Here is a 22,722-nt window from a genome sequence, read left to right as displayed (position 1 = left end):
GTGGTCGCTTTTCCCTATATGTATATAGAGGAAACTTTAAAAATCTTCTTGTATGAAACTGCTTGTCCGATTTTAGAATAATTGTACACAAATGATTCTTGTGTGACCCTCTACCACGATTGTTCAAATTATTTTGATTCGTCAAAAAACATGGCCGCCAGAGGGCGTGGTCACTTTTCCCTATATTATGTATATAGTGAAAACTTTAAAAATCTTCGTGTGAAACTGCTGGCCCGATTTTATAGTGATTTTACACAAATGGTCCTTGTGTGACCCTCTACCAAGATTGTTCAAATTATACCGATTCGCCAAAAAACATGACCGCCAGAGGGCTCGGTCACTTTTCCCTATATGTATATAGTGGAAAATTTAAAAATCTTCTTGTATGAAACTGCGTGTCCAATTTTAGAATAATTTTACACAAATGATCCTTGTGTGACCCTCTACCTAGATTGTTCAAATTATTTTGATTTGTCAAAAAACATGGCCGCCAGAGGGGGTGTGGTCACTTTTCCCTATATGTATATAGTGGAAACTTTAAAAATCTTGTTTTTGTGAAACTGCTGGCCCAATTTTAAAAAAATTTTGCACAAATGGTTCTTGTGTGACCCTCTATCAAGATTATTCAAATTATACCGATTCGCCAAAAAACATGACCGCCAGAGGGCTCGGTCACTTTTCCCTATATGTATATAGTGGAAAATTTAAAAATCTTCTTGTATGAAACTGCGTGTCCAATTTTAGAATATTTTTACACAAATGATCCTTGTATGACCCTCTACCTAGATTGTTCAAATTATTTTGATTTGTCAAAAAACATGGCCGCCAGAGGGGGTATGGTCACTTTTCCCTATATGTATATAGTGGAAACTTTAAAAATCTTGTTTTTGTGAAACTGCTGGCCCAATTTTAAAATAATTTTGCACAAATGGTTCTTGTGTGACCCTCTGCCAAGACTGTTCAAATTTTTCTGATTCATCAAAAAACATGGCTGCCAGGGGGTGTGGTCACTTTTCTTCTGTTAATCAATAATAGCTAGAGCCTTGATATTTGGTGTGTGATATGAGATTTGTAATGTCTACCATAATTGTTCAAATTCTTGCCCTAGGTTCAAAAGTGTGTGACATGTATATATATAATATAGGCTAACGTAGAAGAAACTTAACTCTGTACTTATACAATCACACATGAAGCCTTGTACACAGGTGAGCGCTTTAGGGTCAATGACCCTCTTGTTCTGCAATTTCTCGCTGAAAAATATCCTGTTTACGCCATGATTTCGTTGGTAGAGTTCTTTTCAAACAGGGAATCAATCTGTATAATTCTTTCTGCGTAGATATTGCGGGAAAATGTAAAAATCAGGCCAATACTCTCTTTTACCAAAATAGGTACATGTACATACTGTACTGTCATCAGCAGATCAACAGTATTCACTAGACTAGGTTGAACGGTGTAGTATACATGTATCTCCAATTTAACATAAAAATAGAAGCATGGAGGAAAATTGGCATTAAATTGCAAGTTTGAACTAGTTTTAACATGAACAGAAATCTATGTTACAGGATTAGCATATCGTGCTGTGGACGACTATTTGCGGACTGAGACTGGAGATTCTCAGAAGATTGAAGTACAGCAACTCAAAGATGAGTTGGCCGAGATACGTAAAGAAAACAAGAGATTACGGCGAAATGAAGACTTGACAAAATCTAGTCTGGAAGATAACCTTGCAACAGAGGCACATTTAAAAGCCTCACTGCAAAAAGCTTTCACTGATGTGGTAAGATTCTGTAGAATTGAAGTTTGTTGCAACTTTTATTGTGGAGTTAAATACAAAGAATTGTTAAGCAGTGTTCACAAACTGTTTGTACATAGCAAAAATTATTTTCCCTCTAAGCAAATATATAAGCTGGTACCACCAGTATATATTTTGGACTTGACTGAAGGGATCAAATGGTATGACTTGATCCCACAGTTGACAGCTGTAGATTTATATGCAAATTTTAATCCAAACGTTGTGTATAATGTATTGTATATATACTAAAGTATAGTTTATACACCATTGACAGATGGCAGGTCTTTATGTTATACTGCAGTAAAGAAAATTAGTTGCCTTCCAGTAGGGAACTTTGTACTGTATGGCAATACTTCATTCACTTGTGTTCATAGTACACGTTAACTTCTTAAGTAGATTAAATATACAAAGTTATCTAGATATTAATGCATGGAGGAAAAAGCTACAGACAGAATAAGAAAAATGACCTAATTTGAAAATATCTTTCTGACAATAGTGCCTCTATTCATGACATCATAAAATCTTTTTTGCTTGGTTTATGTTGCCTTGTGGAACAATTATTTCAGAGCTGCACTTAATTTACACAACACCACAAGAAATCATTGTTTATTTTCATTCTAAAATGCTCGTTAAAACATGTTGATAAAAATATTGCTAAATTTTATTCACCCAAGAAGTAATTAACCTAGTGTTTGTGCAGCTATAATATTCTCTCACCAGGTCAGTGCATCAGTTATTCAGTATTACCAAATATATAAAACTTGGGTTCCTTCTTTGTTTAACTGACAAAACAATGAAGCTATATTAGAATATTAAACATTTTCATAATGGACCTGTAGTAGATCTCGAGTAATGTACATTTCTATAAAGTAACACTCGGAAAGGGTAAATCTGATAAGCTCTATTCAGTGTTATGATGTGATTAAACAAGGTTTCATATCATTGTGATTTTAGGAGATGTTGAAAGATAAGATACAGTCCTACGCAGCAGAAAACAAAAGGTTACAACAGAAAATTCAGAATCAGGACTCCTACAACAGCACACAGAATGTGAATCAAACACAGATAGGTGAGAGTGAACAGCAGTATCAAATATCTTAATAAGCTCAAGATTTCTATTGATGAGAAAGGTGCTTTTAAAATATACCAGTGACTTTTTTGTTACTTGTCTTAATGACATTTTATATCTGCATATAAGTTTCCTACACTTCCCACCTTTTTCAAAGAAAAAATGGGGGACATAGAAATAGGCTGTGTCCTTCCTTTCTTCCGTCTGTCTGTTTGTCAATCTGCCCACACATACAGTAGGATAATTATGTGGCTAGGAGAACATTAGATAACATTAATTCTATTCATTCTGTTTCTTTTATATGGCTAGAATTCTTTCATGTGATTAAAAAGAACAATAGAGAGAACAAAGGAGTAGCCACATAACTACTGTACCATAAGAATCTCGCACATCATGTCCAGTCCATAACTCTGCTATCCATAAATGGTTTGGCTCTGTTTCTTCTCATGATCTGCATGATAGATCATTACCAAACTTGGTCTGTAGTATCCTTGTAAGGTCCTCTATCAGTTTTATTCAAATGGTTTAGCTTGACTGATTTGTGTGGCCACCAGACCTTTGAATATAATAATCTTTAAACTGCTTTTTCGCATGAACCGCTTGATGAATCATCTGGCCACCTGGTCTCCAGCTTTATGTGGCTGTGGCCTTCATTCAGTAGGCTTTGGCCACCTCGTCTCCAGCTTTCTGTGGCGGTGGCCTTCATTCAGTAGGCTTTGGCCACCTCGTCTCCAGCTTTGTGGCGCGTGGCCTTCATTCAGTAGGCTTTGGCCACCTGGTCTCCAGCTTTCTGTGGCGGTGGCCTTCACTCAGTAGGCTTTGGCCACCTGGTCTCCAGCTTTCTGTGGCGGTGGCCTTCACTCAGTAGGCTTTGGCCACCTGGTCTCCAGCTTTCTGTGGCGGTGGCCTTCACCCAGTAGGCTTTGGCCACCTGGTCTCCAGCTTTCTGTGGCGGTGGCCTTCACCCAGTAGGCTTTGGCCACCTGGTCTCCAGCTTTCTGTGGCGGTGGCCTTCACCCAGTAGGCTTTGGCCACCTGGTCTCCAGCTTTCTGTGGCGGTGGCCTTCACTCAGTAGGCTTTGGCCACCTGGTCTCCAACTTCATGTGGCGGTGGCCTTCACTCAGTAGACTTGGGCCACCTGGTCACCAACTTCCTTGAGGGGTAGCCTTCATTCAGTAGACTTGAGCCACCTGGTCTCCAACTTGCTGTAGAGGTGGCCTTCATTCAGTTAACTTGGGCCACCTGGTCTCTAACTTGCTGTAGCGGTGGCCTTCATTCAGTAGGCTTAGGTCACCTGGTCTCCAACTTCCTGTAGGGGTGGCCTTCATTCAGTAGGCTTGGGATCACAGATATCAAACTTTATATGGCAATGGCCTTTGTTCAGTAGGCGTGGCCTCACAAGTACAAACATAATGGCATTGGCCTTCATTCAGGTATCAGTTACTTGAAACTGCTGTTGCCTTATGGACATAAAACTTAAGATGATTCATTTATTTTACATAAGTAGATGAACCAGAAGGTCACTTTGTTAGAAGTAAATATCACATTCTCTATCTTTGACTTGGGTCTACCAGCATTCTACTTGATATGCTGCTTGCACATTGTCAGTAGACAGTTTTGGATGAATAACAAATAGGAGTAAATGGGCCTCAATTTTCGGTGGTGAATTTGTTATTGCTGCTATTGCAGATGATATACATACTGAGAATGACAAGCTCAGGAGAGAACTAGAGAAACAACAGATCCAGCTGAAACAGTTCAAACAACTACATGAACTGTCAAGTATGCTACAGGAGAGTCATAAGTATGTTCTTGGTTTTAGTGCTGGCTTTTGTTGTATTTAATGTCCGATTGTTTTTTAGCTCGACTTTTCGAAGAAAAAGTAGAGCTATTGCACTTGCCCCGGTGTCGGCATCGGCGTCGCCGTTTGTTAAAGTTTTTGATAAAGTCAAATATCTCTGTTACTATCAAAGATATTAACTTGAAACTTAAAATACTTATTTACTAGCAAAGTATACACCATAACTCTGGTTTGAATTTTGACAGAATTATGCCCCTTTTTAACTTAGAATTTTTGGTTAAAGTTTTTGATAAAGTCAAATATATCTGTTACTATGAAAGCAATTGACTTGAAACTTAAAATACTTATTTACCATCAATGCCTACACCAGGAGAAACAATCCTCATAACTCTGATTTGAATTTTGACAGAATTATTCCCCTTTTTAACTTAGAATGTTTTGTTAAAATTTTTGATAAGTCAAATATCTCTGTTACTATTAAAGCTTTTGACTTGAAACTCAAAATAGTTATTTACTATCAAAGTCTACACCAGGAGACACAATTCCCATAACTCTGATTTGAACTTTGACAGAATTATGCCCCTTTTTAACTTAAAATTTTTAGTTAAAGTTTTTGATAAAGTCAAATATCTCTGTTACTTTCAAAGCTTTTGACTTAAAACTTAAAATACTTATTTATCATCAAAGTCTACACCAGGAGAAACAATCCCTATAACTCTGATTTGAACTTTGACAGAATTATGCCCCTTTTTAACTTAAAATTTTTAGTTAAAGTTTTTGATAAAGTCAAATATCTCTGTTACTGTCAAAGCTTTTGACTTAAAACTTAAAATACTTATTTATCATCAAAGTCTACACCAGGAGAAACAATCCCTATAACTCTGATTTGAACTTTGACAGAATTATGCCCCTTTTTAACTTAAAATTTTTAGTTAAAGTTTTTGATAAAGTCAAATATCTCTGTTACTGTCAAAGCTTTTGACTTAAAACTTAAAATACTTATTTATCATCAAAGTCTGCACCAGGAGAAACAATCCCCATAACTCTGATTTGAATTTTGACAGAATTATGCCCCTTTTTAACTTAGGTTTTTTTGTTAAAATTTTTGATAAAGTCAAATATCTCTGTTACTATTAAAGCTTTTGACTTGAAACTCAAAATAGTTATTTACTATCAAAGTCTACACCAAGAGACACAATTCCCATAACTCTGATTGAATTTTGACAGAGTTATATCCCTTTTTAACTTGGAATTTTTTTTACTGGCCAAGCTCTAATTCAGAGTCAAGCACTGAGAAAAGTCGAGTGCGCTGTCTTACGGACAGCTCTTGTTTAATTTATAGTCATGTTCACCAATGTTATAGAATATTTTACCTAAGTTTTCTACAATACAGATATAAAATTTCCTGGAAATTGAATTGTCTGTTTGAACTTAATTTGTAAGATTATCATGCTGTAATTGTAATGATAATACAGAGCTAATGCTGTACATAGTTTTTGATATTTACTTCAAATACGGGATGTTTTTAGCTCAACTATTTTAAGAATAATCCAAGCTATTCTACTCACCCTGGCATCTGCGTCGGCGTCAGACCTTGGTTAAAGTTTCGCATGCAAGTACGTACAGCTATAATTTAAAGGCATATAGCTTTGAAACTTACTTTTTCTTTTTCTAGGACAATTACCAACCTCACTGGGTCAAGTCCCATAACTCTGACATATTTTGGCCAAATTATGCCCCCTTTTGGGCTTAGAAAATTCTGGTTAAAGTTTTGCATGCAAGTTACTACCTCCAAAACTAATGCAGATATTGAATTGAAACTTCACATTGTGTCCTTGGAATTATAAAACTAGGTGATAGCATCAAGTCCCATAACTTTGACATGCAGTTTGGCCAAATTATGCCCTCTTTTGGAAAATCCTGGGAAACTTTGCATGCAAGTACATATAGCTATTATTTAAAGGCATATAGCTATTATTTAAAGGCATATAGCTTTGAATCCTATGTTTTTCTTTTTCTAGGTCAATAACCAACCTCACAGGGTCAAGTCCCATAAATCTGACATGTGTTTTTGGCAAATTATGTCCCTTTTTGGACTTAGAAAATCCTGGTTAAAGTTTTTTAGAGACATACAGCTTTGAAACCTGTTTTTTTTCTAGGTCAGTTATCAACCTCACTGGGTCAAGTTTCATAACTCTGACATGTATTTTTGCCAGATTATGCCCCCTTTTGGACTTAAAAAAATCCTTGTTAAAAGTTTTGCATGCAAGTTACTATTTCCAAAACTAATGAAGATATTGATTTGAAACTTCATATGTGTCTTCGGGTTATAAAACTAGGTGACAGTATCCAGTCCCATAACTCTTACACGTATTTTGTCCAAATTATGCCCCTTTTTGGACCTAGAAAACCCTTGTTAAAGTTTTGCATGCATGTAACTATCTCAAAAACTAATGCAAATATTGAATTGAAACTTCAAATGTTTCTTCAAGTTTAAAAGTAGGTCATACATCAAGTCCCATAATTCTGACATGTATTTTGCAAAATTATGTCCCTTTTTGAACTTAACAACTTCTGGTTAAAGTTTTGCATGCAAGTTACAGGCTTTCAAGTGGCTCTGAAATCCCCCCAAAAATCCTATTTTTTTAGGCCTCCCTAAAATTCTTAAACAAACACTCAGAAAGGGCCAAATTCCTTAAAAAGCTCTAATTTTTAGCTCGACTATTCGAAGAATAAGTAGAGCTATCCTACTCACCACGGCGTCGGCGTCGGCGTCACACCCTGGTTAAGTTTTTCGTACCAGTCCACATTTTGACAAAGTCTTTTGAGATAAAGCTTTGAAACTTTCAACACTTGTTTACCATCACCATGTCCAGTTATAGGCAAGAGTACATAACTCTGTCAAGCATTTTGACTGAATTATGGCCCCTTTTGACTTAGAAATCTTGGTTAAGTTTTTCGTACCAGTTAATATTTTGGCAAAGTCTTTTGAGATAAAGCTTTGAAACTTTCAACACTTGTTAAACCATCACCATATCCAGTTGTAGGCAAGAGTACATAACTCCATCAAGCATTTTGGTTGAATTATTGCCCCTTTTTTACTTAGAAATCTTGGTTAAGTTTTTCGTACCAGTCTACATTTTGACAAAGTCTTTTGAGATAAAGCTTTGAAACTTTCAACACTTGTTTACCATCACCATGTCCAGTTGTAGGCAAGAGTACATAACTCCATCAAGCATTTTGGCTGAATTATGGCCCCTTCTGACTTAGAAATCTTGGTTAAGTTTTTCGTACCAGTTTATTTTGTGTAAAGTGTTTGACATATGGCTTTGAAACTTTTATATCTTGTTCAGTATTATAGTCTCTATCAATAGGCAAGAGTACATAACTCTGTCATCTTTTTTGGCTGAATTATGGCCCTTTTGAACTTGGAAATTGTTCTGTTTTCGTATATGTCCATGTTTTGTCAAGATATTTGACATATGGCTTTTAAACTTTAAACACTTGTTTATCATTATGATTTCCATCTGTAGGCAAGAGTTTCATAACTCTTGACAACTATTTTTGGCTGAATTATGGCCCTTTTTGGACTTTGAAATTTTGTCAAAATATTTGAACTGTGGCTTTGAAACAATGTAAACTAGTATATCAACATGATTTCTATCTGTAGGCAAGTGTGCATACACTCTGTCAACTATTTTGACTGAATTATGACCTTTTTGGACTTGGAAATTAGTTAAACTTTTCATACAAGTCTATGTTTTGCTAACTATAACTTAATAACATATTGCCATCATGGTCACACATTGCCACTTAGTGCAAGATTATCGAATCCACAAATACAGGAAATTTTTGTTTAATCATTTTTCTGTTGTCTCAAATGTATGGAAATATTTTGACCCCATTCTTCAATCAATTCTTCGAATAGCGAGCGCGCTGTCATCCGACAGCTCTTGTTTGTAATTTCTGTCTGAATTTAAAAAATTTTAATTTCAAGGTCTTCAGTCTTTCTTCTAAATTATCTATTTTTCCATGCTCTACAAACAGTTCATCAAATTTCAATGTTGTAAAGTTTGTTTCAAATTGAATGTTTATACCCAATTGTAGGTGCTTGGCAACTTCTGCATTTTTTATTATGCCCCCCTTCGAAGAAGGAGGGGTATATTGTTTTGCAGATGTCGGTCGGTAGGTCGGTCTGTCTGTCGGTCGGTCGGTCGGAATATAGACCAATCCGTTTCTGGATGATAACTCAAGAACACTTGGGCCTAGGATCATGAAAGTTGATAGGGAGGTTGGTCATCACCAGCAGATGACCGGTATTGATTTTGAGGTCTGTATGTCAAAGGTCAAAGTCACAGTGACCCTGAATAGTAGAACGGTTTCCGGATGATAACTCAAGAACACTTGAGCTTAGGATCATGAAATTTGATAGGGAGGTTGGTAATGACCAGTAGATGACCCCTATTGATTTTGAGGTCAGTATGTTAAAGGTCAAGGTCATAGTGACCCTGCACAGTAAAATGGTTTCCGGATGATAACTCAAGAACACTTAGGCCTAGTGTCACAAAAGTTGATAGAGAGGTTGGTCATCACCAGCAGATGACCCCTATTGATTTTGAGGTCAGTATGTCAAAGGTCAAGGTCACAGTGACCAGGAACAGTAAAATGGTTTCCAGGCAATTACTCTAGAACACTTGGGCCTAGTGTCAGGAAAATTGATAGGTTGGCCATGACCAGCAGATGACCCCTATTGATTTTGAGGTCATTAGGACAGAGGTCAAGGTCACATTGACCAGGAACAGTTAATACTGTTTCTGATCTTCTTGTCCAAAACCATAGGGCCTAGGGCTTTGATATTTGGTATGTAGCAAAATCTAGTGGTCCTCTACCAAGATTGTTCAGATTATTTCCCTGGGGTCAAATATGGCCCCTGCCCGGAGGTCACATGGTTTATATAGACTTATATAGGAAAAAACTTTGAAAAACCTCTTGTCCAAAACCACAGGGCCTAGGGCTTTGATATTTTGTATATGACATCATCTAGTGGTCCTCTACTAAGACTGTTCAAATTATTCCCCTAGGGTCAAATATGGCTCCACCCTGGGGGTCACATGGTTTACATAGACTTATATTGGAAAAAAGTTTGAAAATCTTCTTGTCCAAACCACAAAGACTATGGCTTTGATATTTTGTAATGTAGCATCATTTAGTGGTTCTCTACCAAGTTTGTTCAAATTATCCCTCTCAGGTCAAATATGGTCCCGCCCCAGGGGTCATATGGTTCATATAGACTTATATAGGGAAAAACTTAGAACCTTCATGTCCATGAATTGCATCATTCAAGTTTGGACCACATGTATAGTTTTGAGTGGCAAGATGAACCTTGACATGAGTTGACCTTGACCTTGACCTAGTGACCTACTTTCACATTTATGTAGCTACAGCCTTCAAATTTGGACCACAAGCATAGTTTTGTGTACTGAAATGAACTTTGATCTTGAGATTGACATAGTGACCTACTTTCACATTTCTCAAGCTACAGGCTTCAAATTTGGACTGCTTGCATATTTTTGTGTTCTGAATTGAAATTTGACATTGATTTTTACCTGTTACCTATTTCTCAAGCTACAGCCTTCTACCGAAATGAACTCTGACCTTGAAATTGATCTACTTTCACATTTCTGAAGGTACAGGCTTCAAATTTGGACCACTTGCATAGTTTTGTGTTCCGAAATAAAATTTGACCTTGATTTTGACCTAGTGACCTACTTTCACATTTCTCAAGCTACAGCCTGCAAATTTGAACTACATGCATAGTTTTGTGTACCGGAATGAACTTTGATCTTGAGATTGACATAGTGACCTACTTTCACATTTCTCAAGCTACAGGCTTCAAATTTGGACGGCATGCATATTTTTGTGTTCTGAATTGAAATTTGACATTGATTTTTACCTGTTACCTATTTCTCAAGCTACAGCCTTCTACCGAAATGAACTCTGACCTTGAAATTGATCTAGTGACCTTTCACATTTCTCAAGCCACAGCTTTCAAATTTGGACCACATACACATTGTTTTGTACCGAAATGAAATTTGACATTGATTTTGACCTTGAGCTGGTCTTGAAATTTGGAACATTCAAAAATGGCTCAGTGGATGGCGCCATGATCACTCTGTAATCTCTTGTTAGGTTAATAGGTTAAAGGTCAAGGTCAAATTAAACCAGAATGGTAGAACTTTTGTTTACAGAGAGCATATAATTTCTGTTCCTTGTGCAATTACTGAATGCATCAAGGGGGGCATTTCGTGTTCGACGAGCTCTTGTTTCGTTTATTCTCTTACAAATGTCCGGCAATACTAAAGTTTTAAACACTTCCTCGTCGGATAGTTTCTGTTTCCCAGTTTTCAGTAATTTAGCCCTCATTTTTTGGCAAAAATAGCCCTGACTTTAGCCTTAATTTTTTGCCAAATAGTCCTTGAAAGCCTGAAGTTACTATCTCCAAAACTAATGCATATACTGGATTGAAACTCTATAGATATTTTAACATTTAGGGTAATATTCCTGCTTCAGGGACATCAGTTCAAATAGTTGAGCATTGGCTGTCTTACGGACAGCTCTTGTTATTTCTTGATATACAAAATGCATAGTGAATGTAAATATTCTTAAAACAGCTGGAAAGATTTCTTGCCTGAAGAATTTGTTGTCACTTAAAGGCAGATGATTCTTTCGAACACAAACAGTCACACTGGAGCCTTCATTTGAGCATTAACACCTAAATTAGCAGAATCTGGTTTAGAAAATTCATTTTGAATATACTACAGCGGGTTTATGGTTGTTCCCAGTTTTACCTTTATATTTCATTGATCAGTTCTATTTTCATACATGGCAGGTCACTTGTGCAGACCAATGATCATCTGTTGAAGGAGCTAGATGAATCAAGACAGCGGCACCAACATGAAGTGGAGCAATTAAACTGGAGCTATAATCAGTTAAAAAAATCAATGCTGGGTACCAGCACACATACATACAAGGGAGATAATAATGCTTCAGCAATATTGTACGATAGTGATAATTAGATATGAATTGAAATAAACTTTAATTATTGAAATTAGAAAGCTGTGCATGTGACATCTTGACCTCAGTAATAACCTAATAAAACCATGTTTGTTTTCTCAGAGGTCAGAAGGAGAAATGGAGTTTCTTTGAAATGAATAGTTTCTGATTATACCGTTGTATTGACTGTGATAAAGTTAAAAATGAAATTCAGTCAAGACTTGGCCTTGCTCTTAAAAGGTTTGGCCTGAGAATCAATTATGGCCTGAGTTAAATACTTTGTATCATTCATTGTTACGGACCCAGTAAACAAAATTCTGGGGAATTATGTCCCATTGTCATGAAGAAATCTGTGATATGTAAATACTAAGATCTGGGTTTTTTTTAATATATTCAGTCATGTTATAAAAAATCGATGTTTCTTGCTGTGATAAGTTTAAGTTAACACTCCTGAACAAAATCATACTTCATGTTCCAGTGAATTTAACCACAAAGAATCAATGTTGTGTCCCCATTTACACAGACTTTGCTGTTTATGAAAGTGTATTCAGTTGTATTAAGCAGATTTATAACAGGAGAGTAATGAACAATATGTGTATAGTTAATCATGTTATTCAGAAAAGTGTGCAATTTTTATTCACAAGCCTAAACATATATACATTTGTAGTTTGTGTGTTACTCTGATTCATATAGATTGGTAATACATTATATCATTTTTCTTTCCTAATTATTTATTGTTATTTTCTCATCTGTACCATTGAAAAGGTAAGGTAATACTTTAAGTGACCTGATGCAGACTTCTTTGTTTTCTACACACAAAGGAAATACCTTTGAAATCTTGACCATGTCCCTTTTGCTGGGGAATAAAGCATTTTTAGCAAATTAATTTTGTGTATGCTTGTTATTTTGTTATTGGCAATGTAGAAGAGCTTATAAAATTGCATGAGAATTTCTAGGAACAGAATCTCATTTTTTTTGCTGAATTCAAATGCATGTTATATTCTGGTTTTTCGCTTTGGCTGCCAATTTACATTAGAATGGTACATTTTATAAGACATATGCTGGAAGACTTAAACTCATCTACATTGTTTTGGTCAACTTCCTTTTGCTGTGTGAAAAAAATTCAATACTGGACATAATAAAACTTGAGAAGTTTTCAATGTAGATGACATACTGCGGGGTATGTCCAGTAGTGTCACAAGCCAGTATATTTACAAAATGCCTGTCATATTTTTTGGAACTTTTGCTAATATTAGAAGAAATTGGATTGCTTTTCTTCCAACTGAAATTTTTTATGTTAAACTGGAAATGTAAAGGTTGTTTCCTTCTACAACACATTTGTTCAGTTCTGTTGGTGTTTTAGTATAAATATGATTAATTGGTTGTTTTTGTTTGGAAGCATTTGATATAGAAAATGGAGTTACCTTGCTTGTCATTAGAAACTTCGACTACACACTGAGCAAAATTTCTAACTACCACCTGGATTTTTCATTTCTTGAGAAAAAATTAATTTATACAATGTAACATTTATTAAAATGTTCCATGACTGATGTCAGTAGAAAATGTCATCAAAAACAAGTGAGTGGTTCAGTCGGTACACATCATTAGAAGGTGGTCAGTCACACATAAACAAAATCTTATGACATTTTTCACTTTTGATGTATTCTATCAGAGATTTATTTAAGGAACAGAAAGACTCATTACATAAAATAAGTTCCATATCAGAAATTTATATTTTACCTTTTTATAAAATTTTCTAAATTACACCCCCACCCCTTTACTGTGAAAGTATTGGGAAAGCTGAGTATTTCTTTTGATTTCATTGTAATTTCTAGTTTTACAATTGCATTTAATAGACAATGATGTTTCAACAACCTGAACCAAAGTACAAGTTTTTAAGTGTCCTAATTTAGTTATTGTGCGCACCCCCTCCCCCCTCATGAGTGGTGGGGGCATATAGATTTGCTCTTGTCCGTCCTTCCGAAAATGTGTCGCATCTAGCTCCAAAATTATTTGACCTAGAGTCACAGAACTTTACAGGAATGTTGGTCAGCATGTGTAGTTGTGCACCTGGGGTTTAGCGTCCGGATTCATTCAGTATTGTATGAGTTATGGCCCCTGACTTTGTAAAAATTGGTCATTTTAGTGTTGTATCGCGCCTAGCTTCGAAAGTTTTTGACATAGAGTCACAAAACTTCACAGGAATGTTGGTCAGCATGTGTAGTTGTGCACCTGGGGTTTCGCGTCCAGATTCATTCAGTATTGTAGGAGTTATGGCCCCTGACTTTGTAAAAATTGGTCATTTTAGTGTTGTGTCGCGCCTAGCTTTGAAAGTATTTGACGTAGAGTCACAGAACTTTACAGGAATGTTGGTCAGCATGTGTAGTTGGGCACCTGGGGTTTCGTTTCCAGATTTATTCAGTTTTGTAGGAGTTATGGCCTCTGACTTAGTAAAATATTGGTCATTTTAATGTTGTGTCGCGCGTAGCTCCAAAAGTATTCGACCTAGAGTCACCAAAGTTTACAGGAATGTTGATCAGCATGTGCAGTTATGCACCTGGGGTTTCGCGTCCGGATTCATTCAGTATTGTAGGAGTTATGGCCCCTGACTTATTTTGTTTTTTAAGTTTTTTCATTACACAAGAGCAGACTTCTTGTCCAGACTTACTCAAAAAAAAAAGTTTGTGAAACATGTATGTTAAAATGTACTTGACCTAGAATCATAAAACATTATAGGATTGTTTTATAGCCTGTGAAGTGTCCTCTTTAGGATTTTACTCAGCTAGGCCAGAATTAGGGCTAACTAAGTGAAAAATACACATAAGGTTCTTAAGTTTGTGTTGCAAACATCTTAAAAAATATTTAACCTGAGTCATAAAACTATGTTACAGTGGCAGGAGAGGGGCACCTGTGTCCTATGGACACACATCTAGTTTTCAGTTTATCTTGATTGTGCAACTAAAGATTTGCATGTTTTTTTTGTGAATATGGAAGATGCATCTAGCTATTGCAGAAGGTACTAACATAATCGCCCAAAGTCGTTAATAACAAGCAATTGCCTTACAAAAATATTGAAATATTTTTGTCTTAAGAAACTATTAAAAGTTAAACCTACTAAAAATACTATGTTTTCTACAAAAGATAGTTAAAAATCAGCAACACCACTTCACTTGTTTAGGCGGTATGCCTTATGAAATATACTGCTCTTGTTCGTATTTTTGCTTTAAGATACATACATTATGTAACATTTAGGTGCACTAATTCACGATTTTATGGATACATACAGACAAGAAATTATTCGTGGTTGAAGCTATAACTATGTATACGACTTCTGATAATCATGGTTACCTCTTACATTATAAGTTAACGTTGGCTTCGAGTTATAAAAGAATATAACCTCGCAAGTTTGCTAGTAAATTTTATTGAACGAACATTTAACTGCTACAAAACATATTTAAATACATTAACAAAAGGTAAATTGCAAACATAATTGGCTCATAAAATCATAGATACACTCTTACGATACCATAAACATATATATTTGTTAGAGCAATTTGAATATTTTATGCGTCCTGCTTGTAAGTTAAGATACACTACAAAAGTAACGTAAGTATCATTAGATTGAATGACATGGGTATGAGAGAAAAATACATTCAAGTTAGATGTATTATGTGGCAAATATGATTGTTATTTACCAACATTATGTGTCTGATAACACAAATTTAAGTTCATTTAATAAAGCTTTTCTTGGAAACATTTATGAAAATCTACCATAACTCGTATTAAACTTGTCAAATCATAAAACATACAACTTTACCAGAATACTTCTTTACAACAAATGTTTCTGTTGTGGTTGTACTTTTGTAATGAAACCGTTGACATATAATCAGCATAATCTTATGCACAATATGACAATAAAGTCTTGGTTTACCATCTGATCAGAAATATGCTGATGGTAACGTATGTATCCCAACTTAAGTATAACGATTCAATTCATTTGCAGGCACCAAATATCGTTTTCAGTATTGCCATCAAATTAAAGCCGTCCATTGTAAATCAAAAGAACAAATATTTCTTACGACTGTCAAATTAATGATTCGTATTTTCAAAGCCGGCTTTGATAATCTCGTCCTCTTGTATATTTGTAAGGTGGCAGCCCTTATAGCAAGTGCTTTTGTCGCTGTATCTATGAATCACACAACGTCAAGCTGTATATAATGATATGCACGCCAAACAATGCTTATTCAAATATTAAAAAAATAAATGTAACCACAAGTCACCGTGTCTGAAATATTTCCAAAAAATGAAGAACAGATGATTTTATTTAAGTTGAGCACCACTGCATTCATGCACCAAGCATCACCACAATCCGACAGTTCTACATATAAAATTTCTTTCAGAATGAACAGTTTTGTTAAGTCTGTATTTACTGTAAAGACTTTTTCAAAATCTATTTACATTCTTGAAAAATGATTTAAAAGTGTATCATGCTTGGAACAAAAGTTTATGCCCTTTTACTGGAAGATTTTTACCTTAACAGTAAATAAAGGTAGCTGATTTATTTTTACGGCAGAGATTAGTTTTGAGGTATCAATTTTAACAGAAAACGATAAAAAAAAAGTAATGTTACGTGGCGTACATTCTAAGTCAGCAATACAGACACTATCATTTCGGTTAAAAGCCCGAGCTGGAACAACCAAAGCCTATTCAACAACTAAGAAACAGAATCTCCAGACTACGAAAGAAACCTGGTACATTTTCACAAGGAATGTATAATGTCATCTTGACAGTCTGTTTATTTGGTTTTTTTTCTTATTTTCTCTCCTCCCTTCATTGTTTGTCCAAGGATTTAGCAGGGAGGTAGTATTTTCACTGTCTGATACTCTCCTTTTCAAGGAGCGCACTGCCTTTAGCTTTCTCACGTTCACGATACTTCTTTTGAACTTCAGCCCATGTTTACTTGATGTGCAACCCACCACAAGTCAACAATGAGTAATGTAATTATTACTGATATACGAGTAATTATTACTGATATACGCACACATACACCAATAACGAATGTATTGATACATACGTTACCGATCACTGTGCTATATTGTGCCACGGGTATGCTGTTTCCATTCATTTTGTTTTTAATAAAATGTCAAATATGTATCTTTATAATAAAAATTCAATGACATACGACCAGTTTTGTAAACGAAACCTTATAATAAGAAATAAATATCAACGCATGTTTTATCATATTTTAAAAATAGAATTTGCATGACATGTTTTGAACAAAAATAGTGTTAAAAACAAAACTTTTCAGCAAATTTAAACACCGGAGTGTTTTATCTTGGAACCTTAACTTCAAAAAAATAAAAGAAGCCTTATGTTGTATAAAATGGAGAGTCAATAAAATATCAAGTATCTAAGATACTTACGTTACCATACGTAACGTGTGTATCAATAGTTTGTACAGTGTTTATGGCGTACTCAGTATGTATAACAACACAAATTAAATTCAAACAAACAATATGACTGTCATGTAATCACAAACAGATTTTACTTTAAGATATATCAAATTTACTTACTATTTATACCGTACGTTATCAGGGGAGCCCGTTGGACATTTTCAGAAAAAGACAATACATCTTCAAGGACAAATGTGCGACTTTACATGTGTGAAATCTGCGTCTTATGACGTAGACGATACAAAGTGATGACATTATCAATTAAAACAGTGACACTTTCTTGTTTATGTTATTTTAAATTAGGCTGGTCACGTTTGTATCGATCACGTTTGTATCATTTTGCCATTTCTAATGCCACTTGAATTAAGAAGGACCTCTGCTTCATAATAGATTTATTGAAAATGCATGCACTGTTTTGGCATGAAAAAACTACACTTAGTTCAACATGAATTGCTGTGATTTTTAATGTCTTAGAATAAAGGTAACATTTGTATCATGGAAAGTGGAATCTTTACATAAGGAAAATTTAAGTGAAAAATATATCACTACTTAGTATATCTTGTATCAAATATTATAGCCTGTAGTTGTAATGAGACTAGAAATAACCTTAAAAAGCACATAAAACGCTATTTTTCATACGTCAAGCTTATATATTCATAGTAGAATAGATGCATAACGTAAGTATCCCATCATCGGCGTCATACCTGTTTTATTGTTTAGAAATCGTAATAACACAAATATGCACATTGTGAAGCAGTTATTAGTAATAAGGGAATATGTATTTTTTGCATTTACTAAAAAATCCGTCATTAACTCTAAAAGAGATCGAGCGTTGTTAATTTTTGTGTAAAACTTGCACGTGGCGTCAGTAACGTATGTATCATTTTAAACTGTCTTTAGTGATTTTTTTTAGATTATGGATCAGATAAATGTAATTGATATTAGGTAACAAGTATGAACATGTATTTATTGAAATTCTAGTATATTTAATTTGCCCCTGATGCCTATGTTTAAACGACCACGGTAAGGAACACTCAATTGTTCGTCATTAACGACTTTGGGCGAATATACTAGGTGCAAGAATCCCTTATCTGAGGTGTTGTTATTGTGAAATGTTTTCAAGGTTGTGTAATTTTGTCAGCTGTTCTGACATTACTACCAAAGTTTTCTGTGTAAGTACAACATTGCCTTTACAAATGTATTAACATTGGAACTGTGAGATTACATGTACATGTATTATTTTGCTAAAAATATTTCAGTACTCAGGTGGTCAGTTGAAAACTTTGTTGTGTGAACTAGTTTTTTTTCCCCAATCTTAGATCAGGTATATATATTTTTTCTATGTTAGTTGGTATAAAAATTGTTTGCTTCATAGATGTGTTTGAGCAACTGACAGACTGGAAAAATGTTGCATATTAAAAGTAAAAATGCAAGCAACATTTTAAGAATCTTGCCATTTATTACTGTTCTGTAGTGTTAAGTATGTTTTGTGTTCCCTAACTGGAGATGGCATTTTATCCCTAATCATAGTTCATGTTCAGGCAGAAAATAAAAAATAATATTTTTGCATGATTGTCGTGTTATATTTCATTCCAGATAAAGTATGAGCATTCTTTGGGTTTATAAAACTAGGTCTATATTCGGGACAAATTCTGAAACGGGAATAAGGGCATTTTCGTATTAAGAAATATTCAACAGTAAAAAAGTGAATATGCAAGGTCATAAAAACAAATAGTCTGGTTTCCTATTACCTTTATACAAGTTATGTAAGGAATATTTATTTTTGAGCCCCATGTGGTTCTGGGACGATCTGTCTATGAAAAGAATTGGAACCCTTGCCTTACCCTTGCATAATCGTAAGAGGCGACTAATAGGTTCTTAACACTTGGTTTTGCAGTATGTGATTCCAGCAGGTATGCAAATTTTGATTCCATACCTCATTTTTATTAATCCCCTGCCACAAGTGGTGGGGGGTTATAGGAATGGTCTCCGTCCGTCCTTCCGTCCGTCCGTAACACTTTCGTGTCCGCTCCATATCTCCTAAACCCCTTGAAGGATTTTTATGAAACTTGGGTCAATGATCACCTCATCAAGACGATGTGCAGAACCCATGAGTCAGCCTTGTCAGCTCAAGGTCAAGGTCACAACTCCAGGTCAAAGGTTTGAGCCTTCCATTTTGTGTCCGTTCTATATCTCCTAAACCCCTTGAAGAAATTTTATAAAACTTTGGTTAAATGATCACCTCATCAAGACGATGTGCAGAACCCATGAGTCGGCCATGTCAGCTCAAGGTCAAGGTCACAACTTAGGGTGAAAGTTTTGAGCCTTCCATTTTGTGTCTGCTCTATATCTCCTAAACCCCTTGAAGGAGTTTCATCAAACTTGGGTCAAATGATCACCTCATCAAGGCAATGTGCAGAACTTATGAGTCAGCCATGCTGGCTCAAGGTCAAGGTCACAACTGAAGGTCAAATGTTTGAGCCTTCCATTTTGTGTCTGCCCTGTATCTCCTAATTCCCTTGAAGGATTCATATGAAACTTGGGTCAAATGATCACCTCATGAAGGCAATGTGCAGAACTCATGAATCAGCCATGCCAGCTCAAGGTCAAGGTCAAAACTCAAGGTCAAAGGTTTTAGCCTTTCATTTCTTGTCCGCTCTATATCTCCTAAACCCCTTGAAGGAATTTTATAAAACTTTGGTCAAATGAACACCTCATCAAAACGATGTGCAGAACTTATGAGTCAGCCATGCCGGTTCGAGGTCAAGGTCACAGGGTGAAAGGTTTGAGCCTTCCATTTTGTGTCCGCTCTGTATCTTCTAAACCCCTTGAAGGATTTTAATCAAACTTGGGTCAAATGATCACCTCATCAAGACATTGTGCAGAATTTATGAGTCAGCCATGTCAACTCAAGGTCAAGGTCACAACTCAAGGTCAAAGGTTTGAGCTCTGTATCTCCTAAACCCCTTGAAGGATTTTCATGAAACTTTGGTCAAATGATCACCTCATCAAGACATTGTGCAGAATTCATGAGTCAGCCATGTCAGTTCAAGGTCAAGGTCACAGCTGAAGGTCAAAGGTTTACCCTTTCACTATCCATAGCATTGGCGGGGGATTTAGCTGTCTTTCAGACTGCCTTGTTTCAATGTAAATGAGATGTGGAACCAAACTTTGTAGTCCTGTTTGGCGCCATATAACCTATACTGTGTTGGTGCGCTGTAAAACCCAAATAAATAAATAAATTTATTTTTGAAGAAATTTACACTATAACATACCGTACGTTCTAGCATATAAGGTGCACTCGCTTTTAAGACGCATCCCGAAATTGGACATGCAATCTGGAGTCTTTTCCACTAACCCTCGTATAAGACGCGGTCATTTTTTTTATATCAACAATGTCAAATATTTGTAGAAATGCATTATTTTTCGAACATTCTGTGTTTTGGGATAAATAAAATGGTAGATATCGCTGATTTTTTTTTTTGTAAAAAAATGCAAACATAATCAGCTTATATACAATTATTTTTCTATGATAAACACATTGAAATGAATTAGAAACGGAGAACTTACGTCTACAAAACAGCCGAAATTTTGACGATATTTGCCGATGTTACACAATGAAATAAAGTATTTTTAAAAATATATTTTTGTGTATAATAAAATGCATATGAATAAGCAAGATACGGCAGGTGAGAGTAGTATAAAGTTTTCAAACTGCTACACCACACATTCAAGATTTAAAGAAAGGATGAAGAAAATGGTTCTTTTATAAAGTATATGAAAATGAACATGATTGACTTTCTAGAAAAGTATATTTTACAAAAAGCACTTATATATATAGTAACTTTCAATACTGAACATGAACTTACAGAGAGCGAATAAACCAAGGTAATCAAAAACAGTAGATTCAATAAAACTTCATACTATGTTAATCAATCAATAATCAACCCTTTGACAAATATTATTATCAGGTTCCTGTCTCAAAGGTCAAGGTCACAGTTATGGGTCAAAGGTCATTTTAGAGCTTGTCCAGGCCATAACTTTGATAAGTACGGAGCAGTCTTTTTCTTCTTTGGCGTAAATGTTCACCTCTATGAGACGGAGTGTTATGCACAAACCTCGGGTCCCTATCTCAAAGGTCAAGGTCACACTTACCTACAATCTTACTAGTTGAACAACAGTTTATAGATCATTTATTGACCTTGACTGTAAACCTTTACTAGAAGGTCAGTAAGTGATTTTTAAACTATTTATAGTCTGCTAGACTGTCATAAGGTAATCATTAGCATCACTATATTTGCCAAATGAATGATCAACTTCACACTTCATACTGATCAACTGGTAACTTTAAAAACTGATTTATAATGGTAATGACACCTAGTGTGCAGTAAGGTAGTGCTAAATGCACAAAAGCCATAGCTTTAGGCATAAAAAAAGGATTGTTTGTTTCCGATAAAATGCTCAAAAAAATTAGGGTATGTCGGTCAATAGCTATACATAGCTAATGTTGTCTGTATATTACCACCGACTTTAAATAAAATTTGTATCTTGTATCTAGGGTAGGTAGATCAGTATTTTTTTTTTTTATTAAGTTGGACTTTTTGGAAATTATTTTTGTGTCCAAAAATGCAAATAAGGGGGTTATGCCTTTAGAGCATCAGTAAGTTGATTTCTAACATCACTGATGATGTTTAAAGCATAAAATGTGAAATTTTAAAAAAGTAGAAATAAATTTATCCAAGGCCATAAAGACATTTAGGGTCAGGCCAAAAATTTAGGGTAGGTCAGAATACTGGAAACATTTTTTTAGGCCTTATCAGAACAACATTGTTTGAGCATGAATTTCACAAAGAACAACTGCAGGAAATGAACATTTCTGGTCTTGTAATGAAGAATTTAGCTAACATGTACCTGTTATACTAAATCAAATGAAAATAGTAAGTACACCTGGAGCCCAAAAGTGTCCATTTCCAAGCACAAGTGTTCATTTAGCTGAGATCAAACACTTCTGTACAGTCCAACAGGGGAAGGCTATTTTTAAGAAGCTGCATTATATACTGTGCTTATTGAGATTGAGAAAATATCGAAACACTTCAAAGAGCTGCCTCTTATTAAGACAAAGTACATTTAACAAAATTTGACAATTACTACAGTTTAGATAGAGTAATAGTATATCAAAACTTCAACGAAGTATAAAAGGGATACAGTTTTTGGAATATTTTCAAGTAATATGTGCCACCTACTATTTTTCAACAGACTGTTGTGACATTTTCACAGAAATTTTCTGACAGACTGGTATTTTTTCAGTTTTCTATTCTGCTGATGTTTGTCTTAAAACATGACCACTAACGTTGCTTTTTCAGCAGAGCACAAAAATGACGTACTTGAAAGGTTTTTAAGCAGCGTTTTCCAGCGAAAATAAAGCACAGCAAAAATTTTTTTATTTATTTTCGAATTTGTCTGAAAATTATCTCTCCAATGATATATAATTTATCAAGTTTACATTGATGTCACATCGGAGGCAAACAGTTTATGAATGCAAAACACGTTAAA

At 35.2% G+C, this 22,722-nt stretch overlaps 1 protein-coding gene across 1 annotated transcript in view; it reads left to right on the top strand.

Annotated features, from left to right (window-relative positions):
- Positions 1–18,736, top strand: part of LOC123549147 (centrosomal protein of 72 kDa-like) — a 113,979-nt gene extending 95,243 nt beyond the window's left edge. Inside the window, exons 11-14 of the mRNA XM_045336992.2 lie at positions 1,563–1,777; positions 2,747–2,861; positions 4,552–4,666; positions 11,553–18,736. Of these exons, the coding sequence (XP_045192927.2) occupies positions 1,563–1,777; positions 2,747–2,861; positions 4,552–4,666; positions 11,553–11,739 (632 nt within the window). The 3' untranslated portion in view covers positions 11,740–18,736. The remainder of the gene's footprint in view (positions 1–1,562; positions 1,778–2,746; positions 2,862–4,551; positions 4,667–11,552) is intronic.
- The last annotated feature ends 3,986 nt before the right edge of the window (positions 18,737–22,722 follow it).

Source organism: Mercenaria mercenaria, chromosome 6, assembly GCF_021730395.1.
Source record: "Mercenaria mercenaria strain notata chromosome 6, MADL_Memer_1, whole genome shotgun sequence".
Taxonomy (NCBI): domain Eukaryota; kingdom Metazoa; phylum Mollusca; class Bivalvia; order Venerida; family Veneridae; genus Mercenaria; species Mercenaria mercenaria.
Note: the sequence above shows the minus strand (reverse complement) of the source record. Positions and strands in the feature narration are given on the sequence as shown.